Genomic DNA, 17,761 nt, shown 5'->3' on the forward strand with positions numbered 1-17,761 from the left:
CACCTGTTAACCACCAAACCAACAAACATTGTAAACAAACTCCATGTTACCAAGGCAACATAGCTAAGATGTTAAAATATCAAAATACCAAGTCAACAGTATTATTATCATCTGTTAACCACCTGTTACTCCGCTGTTGTTATTCACCCGATATTCACTTCCTTTCACTTTCGTTGCAGATAACAGGAATTAAATTTGCAAAATGTAAATACTAAATATCAATAAATATCTCTTATTTGTATACAGATTGTAAACAAAAACTTACTCGCTTCCTTATCAACAATCCGTTGCACATTCTACTGATAAGGGTTTTTTATATCTCTGTATTATTGCTCTCTTGATTTTATTGGGATTCTGCCAGTTTTCGTTCGCGATTTAAATCAGTGTGTTTTATAAGTTCCAATTGAGAAGTGTTCCCATAAAATACGCATATGTTTCATGAATCACTGAAGCTGATCTCCCTGATGCTGCTGTGGGTCATTGTGGCTGCGGTTCTGACGGATTGCGAGGCCAGGAGCCTTGTGGACAGGTCCGAAAATTCCGATAGCAATGGTAGCTCGACCAATAGATCCGCGGCAGAGTACCAACTGCAGGAATACGCGGAATTCATGAAATCCTATATGAACCAAAGTGTAGAGCCCTGCGAGAATTTCTACGAGTATGCCTGTGGAAATTATCGGAACGTAAAGCCGGATCGGTACTCACCGGGCAGTAGAAGCAACCTGGGCGACGTGACTTACACACTGATCGACATCACGGAGCAACTGCTGGGCAGAATGGATCTGGCGGAGGCTCTAAACGTATCCAGCGAACTGGCGGTGGCCCAGCGATTCTACAACGCTTGTCTGGGAGCAAATCTCCATCCTTTCAATGCGGCGGATCCCGCTTACTTGAGTCTAATTCGATCGATTGGAGGATTTCCCGCTGTGGATGGAGACGCCTGGAAAGCCTCAAACTTTAACTGGATCAACATGAGTGCTCATCTGGCCAACTATGGCGCCAACGGTCTGATCCGCGAAACTCTCCAGTTAAGGTATCCCTTTGAGCCCTACACCAAACTGCCCGAACTGGGCTTCGATCACATCATCGTACATGAGGAAAACATTTCCAGAAATACCACACGCGCCTTTCGCCTGAACGAAGAGCGAATGCACGGATATCTGAGGGCGTTCGGCTTGCCGGAGGACAGGATTAGGGAGGCCATCGCTGGGGTCTTTGCCTTCTGGCGGGACGCACTCGAGATCCCGCCCCAGTGCGAAGTGTTTGATCCCTACCGAATTAAGCGAGTGTTTCCCCAATCGGAGTACTACTATAACATCTCGTGGAGTGGACTCCACTCCACTAACAAATTATTCTGCGACTTTTACTACGTTGAACTGGACAAAGTATGCGCCCGACATCGCAAGGCTGTGGCCAACTACCTGGCCATGAAGCTGCTCTATAGATTCGATCCCAAACTGAAGGCGCCCAGGTACCAAAGGAACTACTGTTCGGTTACGCTTTATCAATCCATGCGGTTTCTGTTCAACAAACTCTACATGGCTGTGGGTAACGAATGCGTATGATGAGAATACCAAATAATCTCAACACTCTTGTGTTACAGAACAACTTCAGTGAGGCGAAGAGGCTGGAGATGTCGGAAATGGTGCGGGAACTGCGAAAGAGTCTGCGAAAGGCGCTGGAGGATGCCGATTGGCTGGATGCGGAGAGCAGGGCGAGGGCACTGCTTAAGGAGTCCAGAATACAGCCACGCATTGGTTCGTTCCAAGATGATGCACTTTCGGATCGAATAATCCGGGAAATCAACAGTCTGAAAGTCATCGAGGATCGCTATGCGGAGACCAACATTAATTTGCAGCACCTAGTTGTACAAATCAATCGATTTAGCAGTCGGCATTTTCAGGAGCTGACCAATGACACCAAGCCACAGAAGATCCTGACAGGATTGCAGGTTGGAGCGGGCTACTACACTCCGGACAACTCCATTAATGTGATGGCTGGCGTGGTGGAACCACCGATATACCAACGCCACCTGCCGATTTCCCTGAAATTCGGCACATTGGGTTTTATCGTTGGTCATGAACTCATCCACGGCTTCGATACGACCAGCTCCTATTTCGATGGCAATGGTCACATGGAGTCCTTGTTGTCGGAAATTTCGCAACAGGCATTAGAGGATCGCGCCGAGTGCTACATGGACTACTATGGCAAGTACCAGGTACCGGAGATCAGCAGGCGTGTCAACGGAAAAACTACACTGGACGAGAATATCGCAGACAATAGCGGATTAAGACAAGCATTGACGGCCTATCGCAGTCACAGGCAGCAACTGCTGGAGCATCCTGGGCAGGAGAGGATAAGCGACGCCATGCCGGGTCTCGATCTCACGCCGGAACAGTTGTTCTTCCTGGGATTTGCCCAGCTATTTTGCTCCCATTACGAGGAGGAGCACTACTGGAAAGGTCTTAGCGATGTGCACACCTTCGACCAATTTCGTGTCCTGGGAGTTTTGTCCAACAGCGAGGACTTCTTCCACGCCTACAACTGCTCCGTGGGCAGCGGCATGCGTCCTGGCGCCAAAACGTGCCGACTTTGGTAGATCATAGATTTATAATCATCATCATAAATTCCTTGAACCAAATAAAAGTTGATTTCAATACTTTTTACCGACAATGTAAAATGTTTTGACACAACACTTCAAATTTACGTTACACGTAACAAGCTAACATTTGTGGTTTGAGTACAACTATCGAAGTTTCGCACCCCAGAGCACCGTTCAAATTTAGTCACATCTCCGCAGCGCGCTCGGTAACTCTGTTTCTCATGTCAATTTTGTGCATGACAATTTTGTTCAACAGAAACTGCCTTTTTTTGTAACCAAGTCAGGCTGTCAGTCAGAAGTGTTCCGACTTCGTAAAACATAAACCAACAATTCACAGCAACAACATAATGTCGGCAGCAGCAGGGTGAGTCCACAACCGGCCATCTCAGTGCCAATCGGCGATAGCCGGACCATCTTTTTGTGGCTTCTTTGTGCGTCGCGTGCTTTGTCGTTGCGGCGGCGTCCATTTTCGAACTCCCGGCCGTGAAAAACACATAATTTTCGTTCGGATGACCCTTATTCTCGCGCTCATCCGCCTGGCCAAGCGTTTGTGTCCACGGTGGGCGTGTCCTGTGCGCATCTGCATTGCGATATTTGTGGAACTAATCGGAGGGTCCAGTGTTTGAGGTTATGTTTTCGGCTGGCGGTAATGCCGTGCATTTTCGGCATGGACTTTTGCCTGGGCTTATGGTTTATGCAAATCTAGCTAGCTGGGAAGCTATTTACATAGTTCGTGCACCCGCTTCCAGAAAGTCCGACGCGAGTTGCCATGGCAACGGATCTCGCACAACGACATGAAGCTCTTATTTATGTTTATCCAACTTGATCCTCCATTGCAGCTTGATTCCGCCTCCAGTTTCCTGGGCCCAGCGCAATGACTTGATCTACGTCATCATCGATGTCGAATGCAAGGACATCGAACACAAGTATATGCCCCCATATGTAGTATGTCCATGCTCCTTGCACATCCTAATTCCATATATTTATCCCAAAACAGAGTTACGGAAAAAACCTTCACCTTCAAGGGCGTAAACGTGCTGGATCCGTCGAAGAAGTACGAGGTCACACTGAACTTCCTCCACGAGGTGGATCCCGAGAAGGTGACCAGCAAGAACATTGGCCGCTGCCTGGAATTCACAATACCCAAGAAGGCGGCCGGTCCCTACTGGTCCTCGCTGACCACGGACAAGACCAAGTTGCATTTCCTAAAAGCCAACTTTGCCAAGTGGCGCGATGAGTCCGACGACGAGGAGGGTAAGTTGACATCCTCATCCCCAAGATCTCATCCAGCAAACCCACTCATACAAACGCACTTTGCAGGTGACCAAAAAGACAACAGCATGTTTGGAAATTTCCTTAACAGCCCTGGTGGCGATTGGAACAACAAGTTCGACGATTTCAACGTCGATGACGAGGAGGAGGACTCGGATGACAACATCCCAAGTCTGTCCCAGAACGACGAGGATGACGAGGAGGGCGGCGAGGGTGATAAGGAGAAGAAGCCAGCTGCCTAGACGGTCGCTCAGATGGTGTCTCGCAATTTGGCGTAGTCGTAGCGTTAGGCGTGGCTCTTATACCATAAGTCAGCACACGATCACAACACTCACTCCTCACATACACACCAGAAAAGAAAAAGAAGAAACACTCAATCACTCATAAAACATCCACAAACGCATGCGTACATGAAACACTATTCCAATCGAAGAAAACCACATTTAATATACCTGAATATTATGCGTATTCAGAGGAGAGATGTTAACAAAAAGCAACACAAGGAACAAGATGATTTGGCGCCGACAAGGGAAACCATAAGTTTTACGCTAGAATTTAACAACCAGAGGAAAGCTACAACCAATTTATTGCAAAAATCAGTTTGCAGTTTATTATTTTTGTTTCCTGTAAATAAAGGAAATTAACAATAAAAAAAATGAAAAACTTATATTCGGCTTTTTATTTTCAATATTTTATAAGTTTACAACATTCTATAAATGTTCTAGAAATCTCTAAACTGTTAAATTCGGAATGCGCAGTCCAGCTTCTTAAAGATGTCGCAAAGAAGGCTTTATCTTTGAATAGATAGCGATTTTAAAAAGAAATTATAGGTAATGGTTAAAAATTGTTTATGGGTAATCCCCTAGAATTTGGGTTTAAAATTAACATAGGTATTTTTTTCTTTAAATTTTGCGCCCACTTAAATGAATTTTGTTATGTTGGCAACACTGTTGCTGTGACAACGCGGGAAAGAAGAAGCACAATTGAAATGCAAAGCAAACAAACAGTTATCACTCGAAATAAAGGACTTGCTGTCAAGCGATAGAACGGAAAAGCAAGGTATAAGATTCCCCTCAAAACGATACCATGAAACCCGCTGCGATTCCGGCTAGCGAGCGGCGTCTGGCCTTCGTGGCCGAGTGGTTCCATGCAGAGGCTGGAATCATACGCACCTTTCTGATCACCTACTATGTATCCGACAAGGCCGTGGAAGTGGTGAGGATTGGTAGCACAAGTTCTTCAAAGAAACACATTTAACCAAGGCCATGTTTTCCCTCAGTTCGACCAGCGCAACAAGCGCACATTTCTGCGACGCACCAAGATCCCGGAGCTGACCCAGCGCGACTTCTTTGTGGGCTCCAAGATCAATGTCTTTGGCCGGCAGTTTGACATTGTGGATTATGCTGACGACACTACGCGGACAAACCTAGCCAAATATCGCAAGAAGTATGTTCCTTCATCGACAGCTATCCACTCGCTAATCTGTAATTCCCATCTCTTTCAGGGGATTCGTTTTGCTCAAGAACAATATGTGGACGAAGCACCTGGGCAAGTTCCTAAAGACTCTGATCGACAACAAGATTAACATAAACCAGGGCATGATGGTTCAGTTCTCTCCCAAAATGGTAACTCAGTTTCTGTCCGGCAAGGACACGACGGATGTCTCCTCTTCGTGAGTAAAGATGGCATGCCAAGGAACACATCTTATCCTCTAAATTCCAGAGTCCTTATGAACGAGCTGCTGGCTGGTCCGGCCATTAGTCTGGAGCTAATCGGCGACAACGTAGTGGAGACCATCAAGGCCTGCGCCCAGTACAAGAGCACAGAGGCGGAAACACCCAGTGTGAAACTGTCGCCCAGTTTGGAAGAGCTGTTTGAAAGTGAGGAGATTCGTTATGGATTTTACTACTCTGATAACGACAACGACGTGGAAATGGACCTAAAGTTCATATCTGAGGCGAGGCACAGCATAATTAAAGAATGTGTATTCAAGAATACAACACTTGCCATCATTAAGCCGCACAGCATCAAGGATGGTCTCCTGGGAGACATCATTTCCGAAATCCTGTCGAATGGCTTTCGGTTGACAGCCATGCGCATGATTCTAATGGCCCGAATCAACTGCGAGGAGTTCTACGAAGTCTACCGCGGAGTGGTGCCCGAGTATATACCCATGGTTGCTCAGTTGGCCAGTGGAGTATGCATGTGCATGGAGATTGCTTGCGCCGATCCCGAAAAGAAAACTGATCGCGAGTTCCGCAACTTCTGTGGACCCATGGATCCGGAGATCGCCAAACTGTTGCGGCCTCACACGCTGCGCGCCAAGTTCGGCAAGTCCAAGGTGCAGAACGCCGTCCACTGCACTGATCTGCCAGATGACTCCAACCTGGAGCTGCAGTATATGTTCAAGATAATCGACTGATCTTAGTTTAGTTTTTATTTGTTTTCAGTTAAATGCATGTTTGCCTGTGTGCGTTTATCAATAAATTACAAGTGCAATGAAAATACTAGACCGTAGAAACTTCTCCTATATGCTCCCGCTGCGGCTGGTGCTGGGCACATCCCGGTCCTCCGCTTCACTGTCCATCCTCACATACATTCCGGCCTTGCGCTCCTGCAGAGTGTAATCGAAGGCCAAAAGGGCATAGAGGATGATGCAAACTAGCATTACCACCGCATAGAAGAAGTACTCGGCCATCTGTGAGCTAAGCATACCCAGCTCGGTGACCAGAACCACGATCAGATTGCCGAAAGCATTATTTAGAAACCAGGCTGCCGTGACCACCGACTTCATAGAGGTCGGTGCTTGGGTGAAGGCGAACTGGAGACCCGGAATGGAAAGCAGTAATTCGCCCATCATGAGCAGCAGGAACTGGGGCAGTTGCCAAGCTATATTCACTGTTTGGGGCGGGGAATTCTTCGAATATTTCGGGTTAATAAACGATCAGGTGAGGTATCTTATTATTCCTGCTTACCTTTATTCGTTCCTGCAAGGCTCCTGCACAGAAAAAGGCGCCGGCGGAGAAGATCCCACCCACAGTCACACTATGGAGCGGCTGGAGCTCCCAGTTGAAGTAGCGGCGCAGCAAGGGCACTGTTATATACTGCCATAGAGGGATGAGCATGAACAGAAAGATGGGTCCCACGGCCTTGGCCTGATCCGGCTGGATGGTCACGCCCATTAATGTGGTATTCATCTGGGTGGCCTGGAATGTCCAGCTGGAATCCTGTTGCGCCAGCAGAGCAAAGTAGAAGGGCAGTGGGATAAACAGCTTGGATATCTAAAAGAAACGAAATTATGAAGTTGAAAGAATCTTCATTATAACACAAGTATAACTGACCCTCAAAACTCTGGACACATCATTGACGAAACCCATGTCGTAGGCTACAACTGCATTGTGTAGCCAGTAGTTGGAGCGCTTTGTCGACTTGCGACGTCGCCACTTCTCCACGAGAGCGGTCTTTATGCAGCCGCAGAACTTGAAGAGTATGTTGTCATCGGACAGCTTTTCGGACTTGTAGAACCATTTTCCAACCAGAAAGATAACTAATACCACAAGCATGCGTAAATTAAATAGAAATAAGCTATGAAAACTGATAGTTACTTACACCAGGCCATCATAAAGGCTGCGCCAAGGGTGCCGAATACGGCTGGATAGCATTCCGCCTTGTCAAAGCACTGCGTGTTAGCTCTAACCAGCGGCGGAAGGATCTTGCTCAGGAATATTCCAAAATAGTAGACGAAATAGTAGAAGGAGAAGTACTCGGCCAGATGGACGCTCTGCTCCGGCAGCTTGAACTGCAGTGCGCCCAGCGAGGTGATGCAGGCTCGTATCGATCCATTGCCAACGGCGATAAACAGCAGAGCGATGGACACCAGCAAGCTACGAGTCGCAAGTGGAATAAGCTAAATCCTTCATCCTAATCCGTTGCGAGTACTTACACCATCGGAAGACCCATGGCAGGCAGGGATGTCAGTGTGAGGAGTAACCATCCAAAGGCGTAGATAAAACTGAAGCCGGATATCGTGCGCACATTGCCGATGTAGCTATCCGCTAGGATCGCCCCAATGATCGGACAGAACTGGCCAAAAAAGTTGAAGATGTGCAGCACCACCGTGGAAAAGCTCTCCGTGAAGTTGAGATCGTCGCGCAGATAGAGTGCGAGTACGGCTGGAATCGAGTATACATCGTAATCGTGGGTCAGGCTGCAGTCAATCTCGAATTATTGACCATGAAATAAAGGTTGTAGCATTGAGACTTAATTGGAAATTCGTTAAGCCATCTCTTTAATGATGGATGTTCTTTTTAAGATTCACATCAATGGGAAAATTCCAGGAGTTTTAATTAACAATAATAATAATCTTGAGTCAGTTATCTTATTTTTGAAGATTTTCTTTTTAAGTAACTAAATGCTAGGTCTTGTTCCTGCCCATTATTTGCCAATTGCAACCTAAATTTTCATCTTATCTATGCCTCTTATATTATGCACCATCACAGGTCTTTTGACTGTCAATAAGACCTCCTTGTGTTTATATTTCTGTGCCGCTGATAAGCCTGGTTTCGGAATTTTTCAACCAGACTTTGCCGACGAATGCCTTTGACCTGACCAAAAATCGATTATCTGCTTTTGGATGGAAATCTGGAAACTTACTGCGAATGCCGTTGGCAGCAAAGGCCTCAAAAAATTTTGTGGCCAGAACGAAGAAGACGGCTCGTGGATACCTATACTTCATGCGGATGGTCGGTGGAGCAAATCCATAATTGGGCAGGGAGCTGCGATGCGCCAGCTTCAATTGGGCCCGTTCTCCTCTCCAGGCGACCCACTCCACGTCCCGTGCATCGCGTTCATAACCCACCTGGCTGAGCTCCGCCAGAGCTGGCAGGGCTACATGTAATAGGGAGAGAGAGGATTACCTGCGCTTCTTGTCTTATCTTATCTAGCTGCAGACTCACTTTCTTCGCTGCCGATTTCCGTAGCGCGAAACATTTTCAACAGCCTGCACGCCTAATCCGACGTAGACCAACTGAACCGGAGAGGGAGCAGAGACCTAGGCCAGTTGTTGACTTGAAAGCGCTTCAGACTGGATCGGGTTACAGAGCTGCGGCTTTTGTGGGTCGTAAGCGTTCGCGTTTGGTGTGCCACAACAAGCTGTATTGTTTTGGACGTCGGATTTGTGCCGCGACTGACGACCGCTGCTCGGGGCGGTCCAAGAGCTACTAAAAAGTCTCTTCTCCGACAGAACAAACAATGAGATAAAGGGCAGTCACGACACGATGCTGCTCGATGCAGTTACGATGGACCGCGGTCTTAAAACTAGGGAGTTAACGCCAACGACACAGGTTATCTGTCACAGCCTACTGATAAGAACAAGCCACGCTTGGTGAGGCAAACATAGTCACGGGACTCGGCTCAGCTGACTGGCAGTCTGACCCAGCGAAGATAGGATGTGGGGGTGCACACAGTCTCGGTCTCGTTTTGTACAATGGATTTTATTAAATTACGCACAAGAAATTACAACTAGAAGTGCTTGGAGTCGAGGCCAGTGGCTGGTTGGGTGGATGACGATCCATCGATGAAATTCGCAATTCCTGCCAAATGAGGGAAACACACGGAACAATGAGGCCAGTGGTTGGCCAGTGGTGCTGATGATGCCCTAGCCCCGGAGCACCTCACACCAGTTTCTTGGCCTCAAAGAAGCTCTTGAGATGACGCATCTGCCAGAAGCCCATGCAAACCAAGACGACGGTCTGGGCCAGCGACCACCAGAGCACGCGGGAGTTGGTGCTCTCGCTGGTGTGACGGAACCGCTCCTCGCGGTATCGCTGGTAGTTCTGCTCCTTGGTGATCTGCTCCACCTGGTCAAGTAGCTGGCGGATGCGCAGCTGCAGCTCAGTCAGTTTCTCCTTCTGCGCCACATGGGCGTAGTCGATAGCGTGCTCTCCCACCTGGATGTCCAGGTGAACACGCAGCTGGGCACCACTGAACCACGCGGTGCTGTTCGAGAACATGCAGATGACGTGCTCGCCAGGAGTGTGCGAGGTGAACGAGATGCGGCCCTGTGAGCTGTACACGCGGGACAGCACAATCTTGTCGTCGCTGTCGCGTACTTCCACATGCATGCCGATTCCGGGCGACGAGGGCATGAATCCATTAGAGCGCGGATCATACAGCTCTACCTTGTAGTTAACTGCAGGAGGACAAGTTAGTCGATTGGTAAAACTTCCAAGTTGGCACTAGGCTCTGGCTCACCAATCACAGTTGTCTCGTCGGGAACCTCCTCGATGAAGCACTTGCGCTCCGTCTCCGATATGTGGAAGTACAAGCCGCAGGCGCTGTGCAGGACGCACAGAATCAGGGCCAGGCTGATGAATTGGTCGCGCATTTTCGGCTATTTGCAGTGACTTTTTCGAGTAGTTCTTTAATAAAGTTAAGCTCGCCGACACGTCATGAGAAAAAGTGCCAGATCAAAGTCAGAGTGTTTGGCATGAGAGATGGCACCGTGATTGGGCTAGCTCACGGCAAGCTCACGAAAGCGATTCTTTTAAATAAATGGAACAAACGATAAATTAAAATAGTTATTCAAACAGGTGTACATTTAAAAAATAAGAGTTGAAGACTAATTTTCAAACATTGTAAAATATTATATCTAATAAATAAACTTCTTGCGATAGTTATTCTCACGCTATCAGTCTTGAGTTCTCTTTGCCGATATCTGTCTCGAGTGGCAACACCGCAGCAACAGCTGTTTTGCCATAAGAAGTAGTGGATTTTGCATCGCTTTGGACACACTGATTGATCGGTGTTTTTATTTTTTTTTGGTTCGGCTTATCTAATAATTTAATAACACATTAATGCAGCCATTTATTGTCATTCGCAACTACACGCAAGATGATGAGCTCAAGTGCCAGGAGCTGGTGCGGGACTACATCATGTCGTTCTCGAATAAGTCCTTTTTTGTCTATTGCTTTCGAGAGGTGAGACATCTTTATCTAGATCCCCAAACTCTATGAACTATTTGGATTTCAACTTTTTTCAGATCACCCTGCAGTTCATAGTCATCACGTGGGCCATATTCTTCATATTTCTGGGAGTGCCCCTGCTTTTTTGTGCACTCACTGTGCCCGCTTGCATATTTTGCCTATTTACCGGCACCTACTTCTCGTTTTACTCCAAGGCAGTGGAGTTGATGAGGGTAAGTGTTAAAGCATCGGCAGCAAAGTATCTCAAACTAAGAACGTTTACTTTCCAGACCAAACCATCGCAGTCTTTGGTGGCCGAGTGCTATGAACCCTTCATTTTCCGCTGCTCACCGAAGGAAGCTAGCTACCAGATATTTACCGAGAACTGTCCATACGAGGAAACATACACGAGGAAATTCCGGCGCAGGATTGTGGCCGCTATTAGTGTGAAGAATCACCACGCCGTATACAATGCTGCATGGATCTATCGCTTTGCCATCGATCCCCATTACCCGTGTCAGACGATCATGGACCCCATGATAAAACTGGTGGTCAAGAACTGCATTATCGGCGGGTACGCCTCACTGGAGTGCACTATCTCCGAGTGGCAGGAAAGTGAGCGCGACTTTTATGATGATTTTGGGTTCGTTACGCGGCAGATCTACCACAAAAAGATCATTGGCAGCAGTTTGGCAGTGATGAAAACCCAGCTGACCTATGGGTTACGTACCGACGGAGCAGCTTTGCACAAGCAAAACTAGTGCGTTACCAATGGTGCAATATAGATGATAGATAAATGGATTCTGTGGAATCTTATTTAATATTTACGTATTTATTCTGTGAACTTTACATTCCAGTCACATATTGCGTCCCGAACTCAAATCACACCGAATTATGCCCTTGATGGCGTTTCTTTATCGATTCGACAATGTTTAAAGCCAGTTTAGCCAATATATAGTAAGCTAATACTCCACAAACATTCCTGCATGTCGACAGACTTTAGCCGTTGTCGGCTCGACAAAGAGTAAATTCCGTCTAGGATTAAGAAGAAACTTTATAATCTCCACACTCGAAGTTTTAATAATTGTAAACACGTTGACACTGCTTTTGTCCTGTTTTATTATCTCTGGTTTATTCTTTGACATATTCTATTTAAATAAATAAATAAAATATTTAGTAATAAATAAAATTTGCGTAATGATTTAGCGTAAATTTGATGCCACACATCTAATGTTTCGCATTTTGCTGTGTGATTCTGCTGTAGGTACATTAATTTCTTATTCTTTGATGCATTTCTCGGTTCTGTAGCCCGTTACATGGTTGAATTAAGGTGTAATTTGGAAAAAGAGTCCAGTTTATGTTTGCGTTTAAATTGCCATAGCACTGCGTATAAAAAGCCTACATGCCGGGGACATGCAATGTTTAACTAATTTCATATATCATCTGTCTGTATACACTTCGTTTTTTATTGGGATTTTATGTTCCTTTCATATAGTTGTTCTCAGTTACAATTTTGCGTTAGCGCAACTAATTATCGAATGGGACATGTTGGGCAGACTGCGCCGGATGAGTCCGGCCTGCGGATAGTGGTAGGAGAGTGCTCCTGAGTAAGTGCTCGAGGCGGGCAGGTCGCCGCCCATCAGAGCTCGCCTATCGCCCTCGGTGATCGAGTCCACAGAAGCTGCCAGAGGAGAATTATGTTATTCTTTCGCCGAGCCGGGTTTTCAAAATATATTTCACTTACCCTCCGATTTGCCGCAGCTCAAATCTGTGCTGTGGGTCTTGTCGCCCAGTCCTCCATAGGAGAAGTCCTGTTTTCGAAAAGGGCATGGGATTAGTTTTCTGATCAAATTGAGGGACACATGCAACAATAATAAACGAAAAACCAGTGCAAGTTACAGGTGATACCAACGGGCATCCAAACACAAGACGGGGACTCAAAGGACTCTACGGCATAGCAACAACGAAAGCGGTCTTACAGTGGCACCATGCATCGTGGCCGCAGCGGATGTGGTGGAGCTGAATGTGTGGGAGCGTGGTGCTAGCCCGTATCCTGGCTTGGGCACATGGCGCAGCGCACTCACCACTGAGCAGATGTGGATGTAGATGTACATGTTGATGGTGTTCAAGTGATGTTGATATGTTCATGATGCAAATGTTCGAGTTTTAGTTGGTCAAGTGTGGATGGGTGTTAGTTTTTTGAGTTATTTGTTGTCAGGTGTCAGGGCAACAATAGCAAACACATAGTTGTTAGGAGTGGCGCAGGATGGGTGGATGGGTGGGATTGGGTTTTCAGACACGCAATGAAGCAGCAGACCAACCAGTTGAGACATATGCGAAACAGTTGTTAGTTCATCCAGGTGAGCAAACCAGTGGCGGCATTGGAAAGTGAGAGAAACAAGAAACAAATACCGTCGTAACTATTTTGGGATTACATATAAGCGGATAGGTTCGTGTGGTAGTGGGTAAGCTATAAGCTACATAACCGACAGCCCGGCACCAAGGATATAATCTGATCTGATCGGATCGGATCGGATCTGATGCGATCTATGCCGATCTGAGCAACAGGCAGCACTTACGGAGCTGAAGCCATTGCGTATATAGGGCAGAGTCGTCGTTTTGAATCCGTATCCGGGCTTGGGCGGCGATCGGTAGGAATGTATGGCTATAAACGTAAGTGGGCTAATATATAATATCGGTATCGAATCGCTATTTGCCTGAAAATCGAAACTAGGACAATGCTCTCTAGAGGATTACCATTGTAGCTGGGCGCGTTTCCAAGCGATTTGCCAAGCGAGCCACGGTAGCTGGTGGAGCGATCGAACATCTCGTCCTCGTAGAAGGGCTTCTGGTGGTCCAGATTGCGCGATGGCGATGCTCCAATGGGCGATTCGTATCTGTGTAATCAAGATGTCATAGGATTAGTATTACTACACTATACTATATACTATAACCATATGTTTTGCTATCTTATCGTTCTATTTTTAAAACAAATAATAATAGATTTCTTCAAGTGCAAAATACACCGAGCACGAACTAGAAGATACATTTTTCAATTTTCTTATAACGATCAATTTTCATTATCATCATTTTTCAATTTTCTTATAACGATCAATATCTTACCTCAATTTGTAGAGTGGCTCCTTGGAAGCGGAGGGCGTCCTGGATGCGTTGCGCGGATCCAAATTGTTCTGCTTCCACTTCCTGTACTTGGCGTGCTCCTTGAGGTCCTTGGCAATCGCCGATCCGATGCCCGAGTTAAGCTTTTCCAGCTGTTCGGCTTCGCGTTGAAGGCGTCTGTATTTTTGGGAAGAGATTTAATAGGATCTAGGATCATAGCATGCACAAGAGATTCCAATACTCACTGCTGCTCCTCGCCATTCTTGACCTTGCCATTCGGCTTGCCATTCTCCACATTCTCGTCCTCATCATCGGAGGCGGGCACTCCCTTGTAGGTATCACTGTATCGCCGCCTACGCTCCGGATCCGTGTAGGGATACGGCGGAGCGGGAAAGTCATCCCGCTCGATCTTGGGCTGCTCACCTGGCGGCGGCTTCTTGGCGGCCGGATAGTGAGACAGTTCAATCGGCTCCTCGTTGTTCATGCCAGGACTCTTGGGACGCGGCGTCTCCGAGCGGATGGCGTCCACCAGCACCTTCATGGCGCTGCGGGTCCGCGAGTGGGGACGCGACGGCGGGCGGCTTCCGGCCACGGATCCCGCATTGCTGGCGGTGGTCGCGTATGAGGAGGGCCGATGGAAGTGCGGCGACAGCGGCGTCTTGTCATACGGATCGATCGGCTTGCGCAGATAGTGCGGCGCATCCGTCAGATAGCTGTAGGTGTAGATGCGCGAGATGTCCTCGGCATTGGGTCGTCCGTACTCCCGGAGTATCAGACCCGGACTCACCGTTCGGTAGTGCTGCAAATTAAGTGGGATTAGTCCTGGGCTCTCATTTCAAAGTTTAAATACATGCAGTGCCGTGTGTTTTTCTTTTCGGTTTTAGTATTTTCAAAAACGATGGCAGAAAATGAGGGGAAATCATAAAGTAAAATTATAAAACAAACCTTGCGGCTAGAGGAATAAAGTGAACCATTAAAGCTCGGAGTTCTGGAGCGGATGTACTGAAAACGAACGAAAAAATAAAAACGCAAGCTCAAAACAACTAAAATGCAAGTAACTGAAATTATAAAATCATAAGTGCTGTGTGTAGGTGCAAAAAGGGGGTGGTAAATTGAGATGGGTGATATTTTCAGGGTGCCTATATAAATATAATATATAAGGTTCTAAAATAGTTCTAAAATATCACCCATTCTAGTATGAAATTTGATTTTAAATGCGTGTGCCTTTCGTGAATTTTGCAGCATTCAAATTAGTTGCAAGCTCAGCAGCCTCTTTAAACTCGGGATTGTTGTGTTGGAGTCTCGAGAATTATCTCAGTACCAGCGGTTTATCATCTGTAGATCCGACTACTTACCATCTCGCTAAGGGCACTGGAGCTCATCCGGTCGCATTCAGTGTCTGTGAAGTTGCCATTGGAGGCACCTCCGACCACCGACGAAGTGCCTCCGCCGCCGTTCAAAATTATGCCGGACTCGGAGGGACCCGGACCGCATCGCGGATGCCAGATGGCACTGCCCTGCAGGTACATCTCCTCGCCGTCGCCGAAGGGATCGCCGCACTTTGTGCAGCGGGCACAGGTCGGATGGAAGTGGTGGTTGTCGCCCGCCTGGAGCACCTTGCCGCTAATGAAGCGACTGCAGTAGGCACACTTCACCCCGAATCCCTTCTGGTAGCACTTCTCGCAGTAGGGCACCGCGTCTTTGCCCATGTACTCCCCATTGAGCACCGCCTGGCAGGCCTTGCACCGGAAACAAGAGACATGCCACTGCCGGTCCAACGCCACCAGTGCCTGGCCCTCCTTCAGCAGCTCCCCACAGCCGGCACAGTCATTGGGATCGTAGTCCTCCTTGAGGTGCGCCTTATGAGAGATCACACTGCCGTGCTGCTGGTGGGCAGTGGCTCTCGTCGGACTCTCCGCCGGAGGAGCTGGCGAGGAGACGCCTCCACCCGTCGCCTGGCGACTGGGCGACACTGGAGCACCCGTGACGCATTGCTCGCAAAGCACCTCCTTTCCGGTGTTGGTCACCTGTGAGGAGGAATATGTGATTAGTTACTTATCACTCGATCTGTGGAGGGTTTCAGCTCACCTTACTGCCCGACTTGAAGGGCTGCTTGCACTTGGAGCAGGTGAAGCACTTCTGGTGATAGGTCTTGCCCATGGTGCTGACCACCTCGCCCTCCACATACTGCTGGCAATTTGCGCACTTGGTGCCGTACAGCCGCTGATAGTCCGGTATGCAATAGTAGGCGTTGTCCTTTGTGAAGAATCCGCCGGTGGCCAGGGACTTCTTGCACTGGCAGCACTGGAAGCAGGCCTTGTGGAAGTGGTTGTCCGCCACGCGGAGCACCTCGCCGGAGCACTTCTTCGTGCATTTCGCACAGTAGATTTTTTGTTTACCTGTTTGCGGGGAAAAGGGGACGAAAACGAAGGGAGAACTACGGTTAGTAGAGCCTGACATTAAATTCATTCAATCAGTACTATCGCCAGATTACGTATACGCAGTGTTGCGCTGATGTCATATGCATGTGATGCGATAATGCCCCAACCTTGCCCCGTTTTACCGAGCTCAGTTCGAAGCTCCGTTCCCAATGTGCTAGGGTATATCGGTCTGGTCTTGTCTGTTTGTGGATGTTTCGGAATGGATATATATATTAATATATACATCACAACTTATCGTATATCGTATGTTGCGAGATTCGTTGTATGTGTGTGTGCGTTGTTTCCCCCACACTTGTGTGCCTATGTAAGCACTTGTATTGACAGTCACAACCAGGCCAACTCTTCTACACACCCCGACATGGCCGTAAGTCGTTTGTAGTCTGACTCACGGGTCTGGCAAGCCATTAATCTTATCATTGATAAGGCCAAGGGCAGATATTTTCTTTATATAAAGACAGCACACACACAAACACTGCTCGTTAATGTACACACAAGTGTGGAACAGGTTAAATAGATGCCAGAAGCCCATGCAAACCAAGACGACGGTCTGGGCCAGCGACCACCAGAGCACGCGGGAGTTGGTGCTCTCGCTGGTGTGACGGAACCGCTCCTCGCGGTATCGCTGGTAGTTCTGCTCCTTGGTGATCTGCTCCACCTGGTCAAGTAGCTGGCGGATGCGCAGCTGCAGCTCAGTCAGTTTCTCCTTCTGCGCCACATGGGCGTAGTCGATAGCGTGCTCTCCCACCTGGATGTCCAGGTGAACACGCAGCTGGGCACCACTGAACCACGCGGTGCTGTTCGAGAACATGCAGATGACGTGCTCGCCAGGAGTGTGCGAGGTGAACGAGATGCGGCCCTGTGAGCTGTACACGCGGGACAGCACAATCTTGTCGTCGCTGTCGCGTACTTCCACATGCATGCCGATTCCGGGCGACGAGGGCATGAATCCATTAGAGCGCGGATCATACAGCTCTACCTTGTAGTTAACTGCAGGAGGACAAGTTAGTCGATTGGTAAAACTTCCAAGTTGGCACTAGGCTCTGGCTCACCAATCACAGTTGTCTCGTCGGGAACCTCCTCGATGAAGCACTTGCGCTCCGTCTGCGATATGTGGAAGTACAAGCCGCAGGCGCTGTGCAGGACGCACAGAATCAGGGCCAGGCTGATGAATTGGTCGCGCATTTTCGGCTATTTGCAGTGACTTTTTCGAGTAGTTCTTTAATAAAGTTAAGCTCGCCGACACGTCATGAGAAAAAGTGCCAGATCAAAGTCAGAGTGTTTGGCATGAGAGATGGCACCGTGATTGGGCTAGCTCACGGCAAGCTCACGAAAGCGATTCTTTTAAATAAATGGAACAAACGATA

At 47.9% G+C, this 17,761-nt stretch overlaps 8 protein-coding genes across 16 annotated transcripts; 4 read left to right on the forward strand and 4 right to left on the reverse strand.

The window, feature by feature from the left end:
* Positions 1-402: 402 nt before the first annotated feature.
* Positions 403-2,658, forward strand: Nepl12 (Neprilysin-like 12). The gene is made up of 2 exons (NM_141667.3): positions 403-1,544; positions 1,604-2,658. The coding sequence occupies exons 1-2, from the start codon at positions 432-434 to the stop codon at positions 2,597-2,599; spliced, it is 2,109 nt and encodes a 702-aa protein (NP_649924.1). The 5' UTR covers positions 403-431; the 3' UTR covers positions 2,600-2,658.
* A 148-nt stretch (positions 2,659-2,806) lies between these two features.
* Positions 2,807-4,538, forward strand: p23. Of its 2 annotated transcripts, none has more exons than NM_141668.3 (4): positions 2,807-2,966; positions 3,442-3,528; positions 3,600-3,856; positions 3,923-4,538. In NM_141668.3, the coding sequence occupies exons 1-4, from the start codon at positions 2,950-2,952 to the stop codon at positions 4,114-4,116; spliced, it is 555 nt and encodes a 184-aa protein (NP_649925.1). In that variant the 5' UTR covers positions 2,807-2,949; the 3' UTR covers positions 4,117-4,538. The 2 variants fall into 2 exon arrangements, with proteins under 2 accessions (NP_649925.1, NP_001247010.1); NM_001260081.2 differs by having other exon boundaries at positions 3,923-4,227.
* A 280-nt stretch (positions 4,539-4,818) lies between these two features.
* On the forward strand, positions 4,819-6,382 carry nmdyn-D7. The gene is made up of 4 exons (NM_141669.3): positions 4,819-5,089; positions 5,154-5,320; positions 5,379-5,546; positions 5,597-6,382. Exons 1-4 carry the CDS (start codon positions 4,961-4,963, stop codon positions 6,294-6,296), a joined length of 1,164 nt encoding a protein of 387 aa, NP_649926.2. The 5' UTR covers positions 4,819-4,960; the 3' UTR covers positions 6,297-6,382.
* CG9444 (uncharacterized protein) lies at positions 6,295-9,144 on the reverse strand. Of its 2 annotated transcripts, none has more exons than NM_001275502.1 (7): positions 8,830-9,144; positions 8,528-8,761; positions 7,818-8,046; positions 7,484-7,758; positions 7,216-7,421; positions 6,850-7,155; positions 6,295-6,791 (listed from the first exon to the last, which is right to left on the reverse strand). In NM_001275502.1, exons 1-7 carry the CDS (start codon positions 8,861-8,863, stop codon positions 6,402-6,404), a joined length of 1,674 nt encoding a protein of 557 aa, NP_001262431.1. In that variant the 5' UTR covers positions 8,864-9,144; the 3' UTR covers positions 6,295-6,401. The 2 variants fall into 2 exon arrangements, with proteins under 2 accessions (NP_001262431.1, NP_649927.2); NM_141670.4 differs by having other exon boundaries at positions 8,830-8,907.
* A 204-nt stretch (positions 9,145-9,348) lies between these two features.
* eca (eclair) lies at positions 9,349-10,356 on the reverse strand. The gene is made up of 2 exons (NM_176439.3): positions 10,127-10,356; positions 9,349-10,064 (listed from the first exon to the last, which is right to left on the reverse strand). The coding sequence occupies exons 1-2, from the start codon at positions 10,257-10,259 to the stop codon at positions 9,547-9,549; spliced, it is 651 nt and encodes a 216-aa protein (NP_788616.1). The 5' UTR covers positions 10,260-10,356; the 3' UTR covers positions 9,349-9,546.
* Positions 10,357-10,639: 283 nt separating this feature from the next.
* Positions 10,640-12,021, forward strand: CG18542 (uncharacterized protein). Its single transcript, NM_141671.4, has 3 exons — positions 10,640-10,851; positions 10,914-11,069; positions 11,127-12,021. Exons 1-3 carry the CDS (start codon positions 10,729-10,731, stop codon positions 11,595-11,597), a joined length of 750 nt encoding a protein of 249 aa, NP_649928.1. The 5' UTR covers positions 10,640-10,728; the 3' UTR covers positions 11,598-12,021.
* Positions 11,940-17,655, reverse strand: Unc-115b (Uncoordinated 115b). Of its 6 annotated transcripts, none has more exons than NM_001202275.2 (10): positions 17,447-17,655; positions 16,045-17,384; positions 15,312-15,983; positions 14,902-14,958; positions 14,202-14,755; positions 13,960-14,133; positions 13,594-13,733; positions 13,416-13,501; positions 12,581-12,647; positions 12,282-12,517 (listed from the first exon to the last, which is right to left on the reverse strand). In NM_001202275.2, the coding sequence occupies exons 2-10, from the start codon at positions 16,423-16,425 to the stop codon at positions 12,342-12,344; spliced, it is 2,307 nt and encodes a 768-aa protein (NP_001189204.1). In that variant the 5' UTR covers positions 16,426-17,384; positions 17,447-17,655; the 3' UTR covers positions 12,282-12,341. The 6 variants fall into 6 exon arrangements, with proteins under 6 accessions (NP_731389.2, NP_731391.1, NP_001189204.1 ...); NM_169301.3 differs by lacking the exon at positions 17,447-17,655 and having other exon boundaries at positions 16,045-16,355; positions 16,505-16,721; NM_169300.2 differs by lacking the exons at positions 14,902-14,958; positions 17,447-17,655 and having other exon boundaries at positions 11,940-12,517; positions 16,045-16,355; positions 16,520-16,721.
* Positions 12,282-17,674, reverse strand: p24-2 (p24-related-2; the record flags this gene model as incomplete). 2 transcript variants are annotated; one of them, NM_001202276.2, is made up of 10 exons in its annotated part: positions 17,447-17,655; positions 16,045-17,384; positions 15,312-15,983; positions 14,902-14,958; positions 14,202-14,755; positions 13,960-14,133; positions 13,594-13,733; positions 13,416-13,501; positions 12,581-12,647; positions 12,282-12,517 (listed from the first exon to the last, which is right to left on the reverse strand). In NM_001202276.2, the coding sequence occupies exons 1-2, from the start codon at positions 17,577-17,579 to the stop codon at positions 16,783-16,785; spliced, it is 735 nt and encodes a 244-aa protein (NP_001189205.1). In that variant the 5' UTR covers positions 17,580-17,655. The 2 variants fall into 2 exon arrangements, with proteins under 2 accessions (NP_001189205.1, NP_788617.1); NM_176440.1 differs by lacking the exons at positions 12,282-12,517; positions 12,581-12,647; positions 13,416-13,501; ... (3 more) ...; positions 14,902-14,958; positions 15,312-15,983 and having other exon boundaries at positions 16,783-17,384; positions 17,447-17,674.
* Positions 17,675-17,761: the final 87 nt, after the last annotated feature.

The sequence above is a fragment of the Drosophila melanogaster genome, chromosome 3R, assembly GCF_000001215.4.
Source record: "Drosophila melanogaster chromosome 3R".
Taxonomy (NCBI): Eukaryota; Metazoa; Arthropoda; class Insecta; order Diptera; family Drosophilidae; genus Drosophila; species Drosophila melanogaster.

What these genes read in the sequence shown, in the direction of transcription:
- Nepl12 (NM_141667.3), top strand. Translation starts at nt 432, where the DNA reads ATGTTTCATGAATCACTGAAGCTGATCTCCCTGATGCTGCTGTGGGTC. An exon ending in TCAACAAACTCTACATGGCT is followed by an intron (nt 1,545 to 1,603) that starts GTGGGTAACGAA and finishes CTTGTGTTACAG; the next exon opens with AACAACTTCAGTGAGGCGAA.
- p23 (NM_141668.3), top strand. An exon ending in TGCAAGGACATCGAACACAA is followed by an intron (nt 3,529 to 3,599) that starts GTATATGCCCCC and finishes ATCCCAAAACAG; the next exon opens with AGTTACGGAAAAAACCTTCA. An exon ending in TGAGTCCGACGACGAGGAGG is followed by an intron (nt 3,857 to 3,922) that starts GTAAGTTGACAT and finishes CGCACTTTGCAG; the next exon opens with GTGACCAAAAAGACAACAGC.
- nmdyn-D7 (NM_141669.3), top strand. Translation starts at nt 4,961, where the DNA reads ATGAAACCCGCTGCGATTCCGGCTAGCGAGCGGCGTCTGGCCTTCGTG. An exon ending in CCGACAAGGCCGTGGAAGTG is followed by an intron (nt 5,090 to 5,153) that starts GTGAGGATTGGT and finishes GTTTTCCCTCAG; the next exon opens with TTCGACCAGCGCAACAAGCG. An exon ending in CTAGCCAAATATCGCAAGAA is followed by an intron (nt 5,321 to 5,378) that starts GTATGTTCCTTC and finishes CATCTCTTTCAG; the next exon opens with GGGATTCGTTTTGCTCAAGA.
- CG9444 (NM_001275502.1), bottom strand. Translation starts at nt 8,863, where the DNA reads ATGTTTCGCGCTACGGAAATCGGCAGCGAAGAAA. An exon ending in TGCTGCCAACGGCATTCGCA is followed by an intron (nt 8,047 to 8,527) that starts GTAAGTTTCCAG and finishes ACTCGATTCCAG; the next exon opens with CCGTACTCGCACTCTATCTG. An exon ending in ATGTGTCCAGAGTTTTGAGG is followed by an intron (nt 7,156 to 7,215) that starts GTCAGTTATACT and finishes CGTTTCTTTTAG; the next exon opens with ATATCCAAGCTGTTTATCCC.
- eca (NM_176439.3), bottom strand. Translation starts at nt 10,259, where the DNA reads ATGCGCGACCAATTCATCAGCCTGGCCCTGATTCTGTGCGTCCTGCAC. An exon ending in CGACGAGACAACTGTGATTG is followed by an intron (nt 10,065 to 10,126) that starts GTGAGCCAGAGC and finishes GTCCTCCTGCAG; the next exon opens with TTAACTACAAGGTAGAGCTG.
- CG18542 (NM_141671.4), top strand. Translation starts at nt 10,729, where the DNA reads ATGCAGCCATTTATTGTCATTCGCAACTACACGCAAGATGATGAGCTC. An exon ending in TTGTCTATTGCTTTCGAGAG is followed by an intron (nt 10,852 to 10,913) that starts GTGAGACATCTT and finishes AACTTTTTTCAG; the next exon opens with ATCACCCTGCAGTTCATAGT. An exon ending in AGGCAGTGGAGTTGATGAGG is followed by an intron (nt 11,070 to 11,126) that starts GTAAGTGTTAAA and finishes TTTACTTTCCAG; the next exon opens with ACCAAACCATCGCAGTCTTT.